General features: G+C 35.6%; 1 protein-coding gene across 1 annotated transcript in view; it reads right to left on the bottom strand.

Moving 5' to 3' along the window:
* The window catches only part of SPINK5 (serine peptidase inhibitor, Kazal type 5), a 119,394-nt gene that overhangs the window by 32,402 nt on the left and 71,111 nt on the right, over positions 1–15,881 (bottom strand). The window contains exons 10-19 of the mRNA XM_025043161.1: positions 14,095–14,158; positions 12,854–12,981; positions 11,310–11,376; positions 7,894–8,021; positions 6,522–6,609; positions 4,722–4,849; positions 3,369–3,444; positions 2,109–2,236; positions 812–890; positions 17–144 (exon numbers count right to left, since the gene is read on the bottom strand). Coding sequence (XP_024898929.1) covers positions 17–144; positions 812–890; positions 2,109–2,236; positions 3,369–3,444; positions 4,722–4,849; positions 6,522–6,609; positions 7,894–8,021; positions 11,310–11,376; positions 12,854–12,981; positions 14,095–14,158 — 1,014 coding nt within the window. The remainder of the gene's footprint in view (positions 1–16; positions 145–811; positions 891–2,108; positions 2,237–3,368; positions 3,445–4,721; positions 4,850–6,521; positions 6,610–7,893; positions 8,022–11,309; positions 11,377–12,853; positions 12,982–14,094; positions 14,159–15,881) is intronic.

The raw sequence follows: 15,881 nt of genomic DNA, 5'->3' as shown, positions 1-15,881 counted from the left end.
CCTGAGCTCTACTCACAAGAAGACCTCACACATGGAACAGGTGTTGCCATGGATTTTCCCATCTGGGCCCTTGATGGGGTCATTCTCTCTAGTGCAGAGAAGCTGTCCATTCTTTCTTGATTTGCGGTATTCACTGCACAACTCCTGTGAAATTGAAGAAGGAAGTTCGAGGTATTGAACATAGGTTGGATCGTATTGCAAAAAGAGCTGAAGTTTAGACTTTTCCTTAAATGGAGATCAGCAATTGGCTTATTTTAGGATAGTTCTTAACTTTGAAGACATGAATTAAGTGATAAAAACATTATTTTAAAAATACTGTAACCTACTGAAGCAGAGAATTAAGCTACAATAATGCTCAGTCTTTTAAATGACAGAAAAATTAAGTATTAAACTATTTGTTCTCAAATGTGTCTTCTAAGTGAAAACCATTTGTTTTCAAACATGTATTTGAAAAATATGTTTTAATTTAATTTATCCTTAATGATGAAATATAAGAGATTTTTAAAAATTAATTTTTTCATGCATATTCTTTTTTTATAGGCCATCCCAATGATACTAGCTGAATTTATGGTTGTGTTATAAAGCCATTGACACTTTAATAAAAGTCCAAAAATAAACATTAAAAAAAAGTAATGGACTCAACCTAGAAATAGTCACATTTACACATGTGTATATGCACACTTATAAATAAATGTACAAACACAAACTGTCCAAATGTTTCAGTTTCCAAGAATTTATGGGTTGCCGAATACCAGCTATGGATCCCAAGTCCACATACTTCTGACCTCTGACCTGTAAAAGGTGCTCTCACCTCAAAAGAAGTTGTGTTCTCAGACTGTCTTTTATTTCTTGATTCAGCTTCTTTCTTTTTCTTTTCTTCTTCTGCTTGGCTAAAAGAGAGTGATTAAAAAGGAGATGAGTCAAAAGTGCTCTCAAATATCATGCCTAACCTTGTGCTCATACTAATGAAATCCTCAAACCTGCATGTCGCAAAGCTGCTATTATAAACCCAATTTACAGACAAGAAAACTGAATGCACAACTGTCCCAAGGACACACTAATAAATGCAGACTAAGGCATTAAACCCTAGAGCAGAGGTGGTTTTCTAAACTTCCAATATTCACAACTGTGTCTCTGACTACTATCTCACTGTGCTTTAATTTGCCAATAAATTCTCTACCTAAACCATTCTTGAAATCCCATGGTAGATCATTTCATCCATGAAGTCCTCAAACCATTAGAAATTTCCATTAGAAACTTCATTGGTCCCATTTTCATTCATGGAGACAACCTGGAACTAGTTCTATTTCCACATTTAAAAACAAAAAACTACTTGGATATTTCAAGACGGTGACTTTTCCCTGGCTACATGTGCCAAGCCACAATAACTCGTAAAGGACGTGGTTTTTATACATTTTTCCATCTCCTCTAAATACGTGATCTTCCTGTTGAAGCAGTCCTTTCATAACTGAACACAGAAATGAAGCAGGAAATTAATCTGAACTCAATGCTCACATTTTATAGAATCCCTGTTACAATAACAGTAATTGTCTAGTGGAAGACAGAAATGTTAAACAAATAGTCATGCACATACATTTATGAACTTGAACCGTGATTAGTACAATGAAGGAAAAGTTCTGGTTACTGTGAGGGTGAAATTTAGGGATAGAAGCATAGACTAGGCTTCGGCAAAGTTCTTCAAGCTGACGAGACACCTGAGAGGAGTCAAAGCCACTAGAGCCCAGACGTTCCATAGTCCGATTACCCCCCAAGTCCTATGTATGAACTGAGGTACTGATTTGCATATTTCTTTGTTGGGTTTGAGATTTGTTGTGTGATTTCAGATCACTTCACATCCCAGTCTGTGCGGGTAAGACCCTTCTTCTACATCATTTACACTTCCACAGGGTCTCAACTAGTGATTGACATGCAGAAATTATTTTTCGGTGATCATGCAAAAATGTGGTACAAAATGTCATTGACAAGAAACAAACACAATTGAAGACATAAAATATAATAAAACTCAAAAAAAAAAAAAACAAAGAAAAAAAGTTAAGCAGAAAGGACTAAACCTCCCTCGTTGCCCAGCTGCAGTCAGTGCTACTCACAAGAAGGCCTCGCACATGGAGCAGGTGTTGCCGTGCATTCTCCCGTCTGGGCCCTGGATGGGGTCATTCTCTCTGGTGCATGGGAGTTTTCCGTTTCTCACAAGCTTGCGGTACTCGCTGCACAGCTCCTGTCAAAATAGAGAAAGTAAGTTGGACATACATATCATTCCTATTTAAAGCAGAAGATTAGAGCATCTACATTGGCAGATACTAATGTTGTGTTTCTTCAAGCCCAGGTGTGTTTTAGGTGTGTTTCTCTTAAATGTAAAATTCAATTGAACTGACAACACTTATCAGTTGCTAAGAGATGGGAACAAATCAGACATACTAGGATGTCACAATATAATAAAATAAGTAGACAAGTAAACTCCACTATAATCTAACATAACATAATCTAAAATAACATAATCGTAAACATATAGGTACAAGAAAGTCTGAGAACTCAGAGGTTGAGATCATGCAATTTGATTGTGGAAATCAGGGTAGATGTCAGGGAACAAGAGTAATTTGAGTGAGACCTTGAAGAGTAAATAAGATTTTCCTGGGTAAGAAATGGAATGGGAAACATGTACTAGATTGTTAAAATATGCTGAGAAACACAAGGAGGACACTACATGGCATATAGCAGAAGATGAATTTTGGAATGAATCCTGTAGTTGATGACAAGCTGAATGTGGGCTTAAGCAGAGCAGTAAATATTTTGCAACTTTAGCTGTGTTAGGGAGGAAGGTTGAATAAGGGAAAGGATGGAACTTAAAGGAAAAATCAGGAGACTTTCATTATCTAAACAGTAGGTGATAATAACTTACATATGACTATAGAAATAAATATTATAATATTTCAGAGGTAAAAACCATGCTGTGTGTGTGTGTGTGTGTGTGTGTGCGCGCGTGTGTGAGGGATCAAGGTTTTTTAAATCTCAAATCAGATGTGAATTTAAAAGAATTCACATGTAGAAAATATACATGTAGAGTCTCTGAAAACTGATTAGTAAAAGCTGTACAGTCTGTAATTGATGAAACTAGAACTGGATTCATTTTTCAGGCTTCAAATTAATTATTTTTATTGTACAGGCTTAGCCTCTGAAGCAGCAAAAATCGATCGAGCTCCCATAGCATTCATCTCAATGTCATCCCCAGATTGAAGGGTTAAGATTTTCCGGGGATTTTTACAGGGCAATAAATATTTCAGCCTTTGGGCCCTTTGAAGTATGTTTAAATAATAGTGCCAAGTAGGATTTACTGGAGAGATTCCACTCACTGCAAATGAAGTTGCTTTTCCAGATTCTCTCTTACTTCTTTCTTCTGCCTTTTTCTTTTCTTCAGCTTCTGCTTGGCTGAATGAGAGAGAAAATAAAAAGAGCCATAATACCAGATACAGGCAATAATATCTCCACATTCCTGCATTGCTAATCTGTCCTCCTTCCTTTGCAAAAAACAATTTTGTCTTTTTGTCACTACATACCTATGAGAAGCAACAAAACAGGCTCTAGTATGGTAAGATACCATAACTTCTTCATAGTTTCTGCTTAACATTGAAAGAAAGATAGAAATTGTGGATCTGGAAAACTCACTTTCTATAAATTATCCTTCTTGCCAGTGGTCAGAAAAGAAACATCATTAAAGTCCATAAAGGAGATTATCAAAACTCATGCCACAATGACATTACACTTGGAGGCTGAAAGTGGCCTTAACAAAGCACATGGACTGGTTCCCTTGTTGTTTCATGGAGAGGAGGTGAGGCAGGGAGGCTGTGGCTACACGCTCAGGCTATGACTACAACTATCCAAGGTCTCTACATTCAAGTCTATGGTCTATCACATCATGCAAACCTGGCTTTATTAATTCAACTTAAATGTATTGCTTACTCATGGCTATGTTATCTAAAGACAAAATGCAGGCTGGGTGGTAAAAGGCCAATGATTTTTATACACTGATAAACCAAATGAGCATTAATTTGCTTTGAACAACAGAATTGCATGGTATGTACAGTTAACTGATGGTATTTCAACCATACATGTTGTCAATCAAAACAAAAGACCACAGATTCTAAATGTAAATCAACTTCTTCATCTGAGCTCAATCACATAAACTGAGAGCAGTTCCAAATTTTGAAAGTATTCCGTTCTTTGCATGATCCTGATATTCACTGCAAACTGTCAATTTTAACTTTTAGAGAAATATCCTATTATATCAAGTAATATTTAATGTAATTTTATAAGGGTTCGTGGTTATCTCATGGGCAACTTTAAATCTACTAATCAATTTCTATATTCAGTGCTAACTTTAGACCCTAATCCCCCTGAAAGATTAGATGCTTATAAACTTGTACAATAGGTTCATATAGGAAGCTCTAGCACTAGGGAGGACTGGATATTTGCACGAGCTCATGTTTGCTCCAGGGCTAAAGAATGAGTGCCAAGGGAAAACAGATGTCTGGAATAAACAGCTCTAGGTACTTACTCCCAGCTCTGTTCCTAACATTCTCAGTGTAACTTATTCAACTCCCTTCCCTATTTCAAAGCACAGTTTACCCACCTATGATACAAATTGATTCTATGAGTTTATCTGTAAAATCCCCTCTCTCCTGGACATTCTGTAACTCTATACTCACTAGAAGGCTTGACACATGGAACACAAGTTGCCATGCATTTTTCCATCCGGACCACGAACAGGGTCATTTTCTCTGGTACAGAAAAGTATTCCGTTCTTTGCATGATCCTTATATTCACTGCAGAGTTTCTGAATAATGAAAATGAGACAGCTTAGATAGAGTTCTCTGTTTACAAATTTTAGATGCTCTTTATCAATAATATTAGTAAAGAAGAAATAAAGGTCAACAATAAAGCTCTTAGGATTTAGGATCATCCAAAATTTTTGTGATATTTTTCTCCTTGTGATATTCATCTGTGCGTTCAACAAATATATTAAGTTAAAGGAATATAAATATGAATGCGGTTTAGCTTTTATATCACTCAAGTGGAAAGAATAAAGAATCGTAATATAGAAAGCTAAGGGATATGACACAAGTCTGAAATAAGTGTGTAGAAGCACAAAGGAAAAAATAATTTATGGAAGGTCAGAGAAAAGCTTATAAGTGAGTTGTATCTTTAGGCTACATCCAGGAAAACAATGTGGCAAAAAAGTCCTCCAGGGGGAATTAAAATACGCAAAGACATAAAGGCATAAAAAACATGTTATTTCAAAACAACCGATTATAACCATGAAGATAGTGGCAAAAGAATTAGCTAAGAGAGGGAGTTTTGAGAACTGGTCAAAAAGGAAATCTTGATGATAAATCAAAACTAGGCCACTAAACTTTGAAAAGAATTTGGATTTTAGTCTTAAAAAATGGGGAAATGAAAATATTTATAGCAGAGAAGGACACAATCATTTTGTCTTAGAAAGATGACCCAGCCAGATGTGTGGAGGATTTAGGTGGCTAGAAACTGAAGTTAGGGAAAGTATAGAAGAAAGGAATGATAGGGAGGGAGGAAGAAAGAAAGAAACGGGAGAAAGAAAGAGGAGAGAAAGGAAGGAAGAAATTGGAAGTGAAAAATAAAATAGTTGAGAGACATTTAAGAACTAAAATTAAAGGGATTTCGTAATCTAGGATTAAAGGGAAGAAAGTAGTTGAAAATGAGGCCTAAACAGGAAGATGGAGTTACATGAAGGCAGAAGGCGAACGAATGGAGTGGGCTATTTTATAAAACTGTGAACTACACATAATAGAGGGTGGGGTAAACTCTTGTAAGAAATAAGTTATCCAGGGTTTTTTCAAGGAGTGAAACGGTCTAAATAACTCTAGGATACCTTCAAATGTTGGATTTTCAAAATGCCATTGGTTCATAGAAATATTTCCTACTCTATGAAAACAATGTAGAAGATAAATTGAATCTTGAGGATTGAGGATTATGTTGGCTGGAAGTATAGATATCAGGCAGGATGCTAATGCATCAATGCAAAGGAAAGCTCTTAGGCATCTGAGCTAAGATGATATATAAAAAAGGCAAATGACTAGTCGAGATGTTTACAAAATAGAATGTAGTATGATTTGAAAGAAAGCATATTAAAATTTTCTACTTATATTGCTTTCAAAATAAAAACTTCCAAAACAACTACCACACATTTGAAGAAGGATTCATATCAAACAAGATAACGCTTTGATATATACCTTCATTTAGGAATGTGGAACTATTAGTAATATGAGTTGATTAATTTCCTCCAAATAGAGCTAAAAATCATAATGCCATATTATTCTTCTAAATCTTATAAAATAATAACTATAAATTGGTTTCCAGAAAACCCATTAGTAGTGAAAGAAAAATGAATCAATATTGAAAATGCATTCTAGAGTAAAATGTGCACATTTTACTGCAAAAGTTATAACTAGATTGATCAAACGAATCCTCACCTCAGTTTCTCTTTTAACTTTAATTTTTTCTTCAGCCTTTCTCAGATTTTCATCTGCTTTATCTTTTTCTTCTGAAAAACGCTGTTTGCTGGAGAAAGAAACAAAAGTAAACGAGTATAGATGTTTCGAACTTTCATGTTATAAAATAGTCATTTAGGTGCAGGTGAGAAAACAGCTAAATGGTTCTGAGTTCTTGAATAAACACTTTCCAATCACTGTAAAGTCCCTTATTATATTGAAATCTTTATTAGTTCCCCAAAGAACCCCTTTAATTTTTCCATTATGTATGCCATTCCCTTCCACTGCAATGGTTCTTTTAGTCATCTTCCTTTCTTTTAAATCTCCCCTGCTTAAATTCTACCTTCTTTCAGAAGATATCTCAGACTTCAACATGAAAATGAATTCTATATCTCTCACTGTATTTCCATACCTGAATATTCCCACATCCATGGTTTATTCTGTTAGTTACCCTTAAGGTTCTTGAGAGTAGGGATCTTTGTTCCTGAATTCATCCAACATTTAGTTAGAAAATATTTTTTGGCAAGCACTAGCCTGGGCCCTAGGCATATAGTAGAGTAGTACACAAAACAAACACATACCTGTCTTCTTGGAACTTATAGACAAGTAGAGAAGACTGACAGTCAACAAGTAGTCATAGAAATAATTATATGGTTTCCAACAGCAATGATTGTTATAAAATAAAATCATTTCAATTAGGGATTTTAGGAGGTTTCATCCAAGGAAGTATTATCTTGTAATGCAATATAAGGAAGAGAACACATTAGCTGGCCAAGCCTGAGACGAAGTGGCAGTAGGACAGCATATGGGAAAGAGCTTATAGAGTTTAAGGATCTGAAAGAAAATGTGATGAGACCTTGTTTGTGATAACTTCATAAATGCTATAATTTACATGTTGTGGAATCTGCTCTTCCCTCAAGGTCAGAAGTCCAAGTTGAAAAGATAAAGTTAATGCAATTCACATACGAACATGAACTTTTCGTGGGCATCCCATCTAACTCTGTCACAATGGGATAATTACTGAAAGAAACCATCAATGTCTTGGCATCTGATTTTACCCTTATTCTGTATTATGGCTATCTCATAAAAAGGTTTACAAGGTCCCGGAAGGAAATGTTTAGACGTATTTTGTAATCTAGTAATCTTCCAACTGGAAAACAAAATCCATTTGTACTCAGAAATAGACAGACTCGATTAGGATCTACTTGCTAGGTAGTATTATGATTTGCAGAGAGCACGAAACCACTCAAAAATTCTTAACAAATCCTCACCTCAACATAGTTCCTAGTCATTATTCCAATCAACCTCCACTTCACCTTCTGAGTTACTCCAACAAAACCACATCTATACTCACAAAACTTCGGCACACAGGGCACATTTGTTGCCATGCATCTTTCCATCGGGGCCACGGACTGGGTCACTCTCCCGTGTACAATAAAGTCTTCCATTCCTCACTTGCTTTTCATATTCCTTGCAAAAATCCTTTAAAAAGACAAGTAATTACATTTAGCACTTTTCTACTTTTGAATACAGAAAATGCACATCATAGCTCTATAGTCAAAGAATGTCAGGTCTCAAAGGTGTGGATAAACACATGTAGCCTATTGAGAATTAATAGAAAACAGTAATTACCTTGTGAAATTACACTGTATCTGCTATGTGATGTATTTATTAAAAGGTCAAAGGGCCTTGGAAAAAATAAGATTGAATAAATATTTTCTAAAACTAGATAGTTCTCATTAATTTTCAAATCTAGAAAAAAGATAATGAAAATGAAAGATCGTTCATGGAGTTCCACCAAAGACATAACAAAATGCAGCAGCCAACGTAAAAAAATAGTTGCCAATGAACAGAGTACAGAATCTGTGAGATGAGATGCTTAAACGCTGCTTAATATGAATGAAGTCAAGAGCAATCCAAACTAGTTGGCAAGGAGAAAGGAATGAGCTGGTATCCAACGGCATTTTGCTTAATTTGTTCTCCCCGTGGACCGGTGGATCATTTTTATGTACTCTGCCTCCTTTATTGATGTTCATAATATTTCTAATATGGTAGGTAGAAACCTCAGAAAGAGTAAATCTAATTTTTCTTTATTACCCACCTTAGAAGGGTAGAAAATCAAGGCAAATATTTATTTAGAAAACTTTAGAAAGGTGGTAACTTTCCCCAAAAAATCCAAGAGAGGTATGCACCCAGATTTCCTGACGCTTTGGTTCAGTACTTTCAGGTTTTCTCTGTGTTTTGAAAACTACTATTTGATAAGGTCTAAACTCACACACACACACACACACACACACACACACACACACACACACACACTCCAAATTACTCTAGACTTGGGAATCTCTATGTCAATAAACATATTTTGTGATGAAATATATTACCTTCATATAACCTACAAAAATGCTTCTCTTTAGAATTCTTTTCAATTGTTACCATTTCAGCCAAGAAGACATGCGTTTAAAGAGTGTGATTTGCAGTCAGAAGATGTGGGCAGCTAGACTGTACTCCTAATTCACTGGGACACTGTAATAAATCCTGTCATCTTTGGGACCCTCTCTCACTCCCTACACAATGAGGTTTTTGAAACAGATACCCTTCAGGCCCTTTTCTAGAGCTTGTATTGATTATTTTTAATAATACATATTTCATTAGGATGCTTTAAAAGAGAATCTCAATCACCTCCTAATAAGAAGATGTTTGCATTTGGAGGAGCAATGGGTGTGCTCCAAACTTCCTGGTTGTTACAATCCAGGATCATAGACTCAGATGACAAGTCACCTGATAATCACAGCATGGTAATAAAATTAATGCTCAATAATTCCCATAAGAGAAACAATGATAATTTCAGTTTATAAGTTGTGATTCAGTCAAGGAGATTCTGAACAAATATTTTAGTGAGCAACCCATTGACAGTTTAATTATGGGGCAGATATTGAGCCATCACTATAAATCAGTCCTTTTCAACATAATCATGTCCAGTGACTCCACCAAAACAATGACTACAGCCACAGAGAGGACAAGGGAAAAATAGCTGAGATGTGATGAAAGACAAGGGAAAAAAAATACTCTCTGTGTTTATGGAGTAACAAAATGCTGAATATCACAAGAAGGCCCAAAATTTTAGACAAGTTTAACAACCAGTACTAAAAAACTGTTTTTCAAATTTCAGTGAGTATTGAACAAATTACTGACGACTGTGTGTGTGTGTGTGTGTGTGTGTGTGTGTGTGTTTTAAATTATTGAGGTGACACTGATCAACAAAATCCAATGTTTCAAGTGTACAATGCAACAGTGTGTTGTATGTATACTGCATTATGTGTTCGCCTCCCATAGTGTTCTGTGTTACTTAATTGAAAACTGAATACCCTATGTAGGGTGGGAAATTTGCTTCATTGAAAAGCATTATGAAGTGGAAGGTTAGCCCTTGACTACCAAAAACTGGATCTATGTCTCCCTTAGGAAAGCAAATGCCCTGAAATTGGCAAAAATAGTATACATGGATAGCACAAAGCGGTGCAAGACAGAATCACAATCCAATAGGAAAGTAGAATTGAGATCATTTATCCAACCTCCTGATTTTGCTGACAAGAAAATTGAGGCCCAGAGAGAAGAGATGACTTGCTCAGTTTCACACACCCAGAGCCTGACAGAACTAAGGCTAAAACTCCCGTGCTCTGACTTCTCAACAAAAGGCTAGTCATTTAGGAAAGTAACTGCTAGCGCTTTTATTCAAAGTAGGGTTTAATAATCTCATTGATTTAAGAAATCCAGGCTGCATTACCTGCAATGCCTATTCTATTAACAAAAAGATTTTTTTAAATACTAATAACTAGAAAAAACAATTTTAAGGATATTAAACTTTAAAACAACGATCTCAATATTTGTTTGAGATTCTTATTTAAACAGAAACGAGACCTTTATAAATGCAGGCCTGACTAAATATAACAACCATAATGGAAGAATTAACGACTTTGATTACTGTCAATGGGATTATACATAAAATATATGAATGGCTATTATATTTAAAAGACTCTAGAATTATTATTTTAAAGTTATTCCTGTCTAATTTACATTGTTGCATTTTTTACAATTTAATCAAAGCAAGATTAATTTATACTAAACAAAAGAAAAGTCTGTTGAAAATTATAAACTTTATGACTTACAGTAATTTTTTTTTAAGCAAAGAGGAAATTGCATTTTTTAAAATTAATTAATTTGTTATGGTGACACTGGTTAATGAAATCCAATAAGTTTCATCTGTACACTTTAACAGTAAGGCATATATATATTTACACTGTGTGTTCACCTCTCATAGTGAGATTTCTTTCTGTCACCACATATTTGACCCCCTTTACCCCTCCCCTCTGGTAACCACTAGTCTATAGTCCATGTCCACGAGTCTCGGTTTGTTTGTCCTGTTCACTTGTTGCTTTCAGGTTTACATTCCACATATACGTGATATCATGTGATTTTCAACTTTTTCAGTCTCACTTATTTTGCTTAGCATGATGATCTCGAGGTCCATCCATGTTGTCGCAAGGAAGTTGCATATTTTGAGCATGAGGTGGGAAATGCCAGTTTTAGATTTGAATTTAATGATTAACATACTAGGAATTGTCAATTGAGGAATTGTGAAGTTAAAGGAAAAAATTTCATGTGATAATGAAGGACAATGGCAGTATTAAATTAAATTACCTCAGATGGTCAAGCATAAGTTTGTTAATATCTATAGCCACAAAAACCAAATTATGTTGGCGAATAATTTACCTCTTCAGCACTTCGTCGAATTCTGGTTTCATCATGTCGCTTGGCATTTTCTTCAGCTTCTTTTATGCTGTTAAGAAAGAAAACAGTAGGTCAGTTTATGGCTCCATCAAATTTTCAGTGTCCGGTTCTGTGCTTAGCACCTTCATATCCTTGCCCTAGCTAGTTAAGCTGATCCAATACACGAGACAAGCTTTTCTCTGTCTTGACTGTCAGAGCCAGAAAATTTCTAAAGATAAGGAAGGGAGTGAAACTGACTCACTCACTGACAGTCAATTAGAAGCTTTGTTCTGTAAAACTGGATGGGTGTGACTCCTTGATTGACAAACAGAAGACTGTCAGGAAAATTCCCTTTAACAGGCAGAACCAAGGGCTTTAAAACAATGCTGTGACAAGGGTGAAACCAAACTGGGTATTTGACATACTGTCATCCACACCCTTGTGTATAGCTTTTTATATCTTGTAAAGTATTTGTTTGCCTTCATGTAAAAGCATCATTGTTATTAAAAGCTACATGGAGTTGTGCTTCTAAGTCCTTCATATCTATTATATATAATTGCAGACTCATCCTGAGATAGGCATTATTGTCTTAGTTCTGCAGAGGAAGAAACCAGGAGTTAGGGAGGTCAGATTCTCTTTTTTAGCTTATGCATGAAAAGGAAAGGAAAGTCACAGAATTAGTGCAGGGTTGAACACTAAAAGTGCATGTCTTCTAGATAAGAAAGTGGATATTAGACCGATTTCCTGTCTGGAAACCAGTTATAATCATTGTTTTGTAAACCTGATAGGGCATGCCCTTGAATTCTACAACAGTGCACTGTAATTTTCAAAGGCAGGTGTGAAGTTTATGAACCTGTAAATCTTTCCCTGTCCTGATTTAAAGATCTAATGATGTATATAGAGCACTTTAAGGCTTTCTGACATACAGATCAGAGAGTCCATACCTTGTTTAACACCCAGAATATTACAGACTCATTGGATTGTACTCATACCTGGGTCTCAATGCTCTGAGCCACGTCAGGCAGTCAGAGAAAGAGTCACCCAATAGGTCCCCCTTTCATAGAAGTCCACCTTTTATACTAATAATGAATTTGGCCATATAGCATTACTATTATTATTATATTATTACTCTGTTAATTAGACTATCATTTTTAGTAAGAGTCTCTATTCATATCCAAATGAAGTAATACATGTCAAATGACTAATCTAGGTCATTCCATTTGAAAGTAGTTTTTAAATTTTAACACATTGTACCTTATAAAATAATATGTATTTTCAAGTCATTGCAATTAAACAAATTAAGAGTCTTGAATGTAATAACTAACACAATCATTAATTCACTCCTTGCAAGGACCTTTAGCCGATGATGTGAATTAAAAAGAGAAAAGCCACTCTGGGAGCAAGGACTGCTCCATCTTACAAAGACAAAGGATTGCATGCCTCGTGAAAAGGGCTTGATCTCTCTGTGGAGTGGTTCTTAGGATAGCAACCAAGTGCACCCTCATCAGGGCCACCTGCTTGGCCTGCTTAAAGATGATGATACTTACAACAGCTCAGCACACATCGCACACTTATTGCCATGTGTCTTTCCATCAGGACCAAGAACTGGATCATTTTCCCTTGTGCATCCAAGTCTTCCGTCTTTCACGTAAGGCCGAAAGGCACTACATATATCCTGAAGAACAGGGAAAGAACTTGACATTCACCATCCTGATTACAATGCTTACAACACTGTTTTCAGAAATTTTATAGAACTCAGTGCCTCTCTGTCCAGTGCACACTAGCCACCTAGAGCAGTCACAGACGTGTAGAAGTAGCTCAGTAGGTATTGTATAATTCCTATGGGTAAGTACGGAACTCATTTATTTATTCATTTATTAGAAAATACAGATGAACTACTATGTGCTACAACTAAGGTAGAACATAGTCCTTGTCCTCAACTTGCTCACCATCTGCTGGATGACACCAACAAAGAGATCTAAAATATGTTCTAAATGCCTTGGTTCAGGTAACCTCAGGTGCTCTAGCTTCATATAGAAATTGACTCAGAAAAATCATTCGGCTAGAAAAAGTCAAATGTGACATGTATGAGACGTTTGCTTTCTTCTCCTACCATCACAGGCTCACAGAATTTTAGCATAAAAAGAAACTATTTAATTCAAATCTCACTTTTAGATACAGAAATACTGGTACAGTATGGTTGAATTATTTGGCCAAAGGCCCCTAACAGTAAGTGAGAATGACGGGGTTTCGACTCAGGTTAAATGACTGAAGTGCATTGCCCTTTGTACTACACATTTCCTTCCTTCCTTCTTTTTCTCCTTCCCCTCCCTCTTTCTCTTTCTTTCTTTCGACTCAGGTTAAATGACTGAAGTGCATTGCCCTTTATACAACACATTTCCTTCCTTCCTTCTTTTTCCCCTTCCCCTCCCTCTTTCTCTTTCTTTCTTTCTTCCTTCCTTCCCTTCCCTTCCCTTCCCTTCCCTTCCTTCCTTCTTTCCTCTCTCTCTCCCTCTTTTCTGTCTGTCTTTCTTTTTCTTTTCCTCCTTCCCTCTCTATTTTTCTTTTCATAGAAAGCAGAAATAGAGCTGAAAGTCTAAAGACAAAGTAACCTGCTCCAGTTTCTGAAATGATCTACTACTTTTCCTTTAAACAAGCATATCTCATTTCGAGTACAGCAAGAATTACTTCCTTCCAAACACCCCACCAAAAACGAAAAGGAAAGCATCTTCTTTCTCTTAGAAGTCAGCCCCCCGATATTTCCCGCCCCTCTGACAGTTGTCCTCACCTGCTCTGGATTACTGTTTTCACATTCTCCTTCATTTTTTATGCCAACTTGGGACCTGGTTTTACTGGAATTGAAAGAGTACATGATGGTTTAGTATCACAGAACTTCTCATCATTCAAATGTATTGTTTTTCTCCTTTGTTCTTGAAAACAGATATCCCATTGCAGTTTTTACTTAATGCTTTCTAATGAGAGCCTATGTTTATAACTTGGAGTCCACAGAATGGATTCACATTGATAGCCTGATAATAGTGAAACCTATAAATATCATTTCCAGTATTTTTCCCGCTATGTCCAGAGGGGATTCATATCAGAAGCATGGCAAAAAGGAAACTTGTATCTAGATACCAGATGCCCCCCAAGGAATTTTGTTGCCTTTGATGTTTTCATTGTTTTAAATAAACAAATTCAAGTTTATAGTATCTAGCATCCTCTTATACCATTCTTCACTTAGGTTATGCTAACTAACATTTTATTTTTTTCATGGAAAGTACTTAAAGTCCTAATAATTAATTTTATTCAGCCTAATAGAGTTTTAAAGCATATCTGAAAATACAGAACTGCAAATGTAAGATACACTTCTTACTGTTTAAAAAGATAAGGCTGGTTACAATGATAGCATTGGTATAACAATAAAAATTCAATAAAAATAATATAAAGAAAAAACTAAGTAGTTAAAAGTGATAAGAAAAAAGTTATATCGAAAGATAGCTGAGGAAAACTAAACAAAACAAAGTTGAATTCTAATGTTACTCCAATCTTCTAGTAGACAGAGCTAAGAAAGAAATCCAACGAGCAGTGTAACCCTCACTGTACAATAAAAGAAGTAAACCAGAAATTAGGAACGGAAAAGTTTCACCTGAACCAGAGATTTAAAGAACCTATTACAGGATCCCCCACATAAGACACAGTAGGAACTGAATGAACAGTGCTTGCGGTAGCGTTACAAAACACATATCTGGTAAAAACCTGTATGTTCTTCCGATGTCTGTTTTTGTTTTCTGTTTCTTTTATGTTGACCCAGGTGAGAGTCGAAGGCAAAATTTTAGATTGTATTTCTGAAAATGCGGTCACGTGAGGGATCACGTGCTTTAATGCAGTTGTGTTTTGGTGAAGATACTTATTATGAGGAGGGATAAAGCTTGTAGAACCTTGAAGACTGAGTATTTATCATATTCCTTACAAGCTTTCTCAAACATTGGTTCTCATATTTACAAAAACTGAAGAGCAGACAATTCAATATTGAGGTCACAAGCCAGAACCTGCAAAGCAGGTATGCTATCTTGTTGGTCGAAGACAATCAATAACCAAACCTAGCATTGAGGGTGGAGAGAGAACCAAAATAGGTACATAATATAGGACAGTGAGATATTTCAGCTATGTGATAAAAGTTGTATAGATGGGAAATTTTATATTAAAAATCCCAATTACCTACTCTAATACTATGAATTACTGAGCACTTAATAATTAAATAATTCTCTGTGAGAAAGGATATATTCAGAAATAGATAGAAAATAAATAGATAAATGTGTACAGTGTATGTATGCATGTGTATATGTGTGTATGTGTCTATATGTATATAGATACAGATTATATGTCTATCTACTTCATAGAGACAGCGAAGTGATAACCATCATATAAACTTCACACAAAAGTGCTTTGTAAAATCTAAAGGATTATAAATATTTTTTTCTTTAAGAGTAGTAAGAGAAGTAGTCCTAATAATTTATGGATGACTAACTCCCACAAAATGGATTGTTATCTTAAAGACCATAAAAAATGTGTCAC

Source organism: Pteropus alecto, unplaced genomic scaffold, assembly GCF_000325575.1.
Source record: "Pteropus alecto unplaced genomic scaffold, ASM32557v1 scaffold40, whole genome shotgun sequence".
Taxonomy (NCBI): Eukaryota; Metazoa; Chordata; class Mammalia; order Chiroptera; family Pteropodidae; genus Pteropus; species Pteropus alecto.
This window is presented reverse-complemented; position numbering and strand designations above follow the sequence as displayed.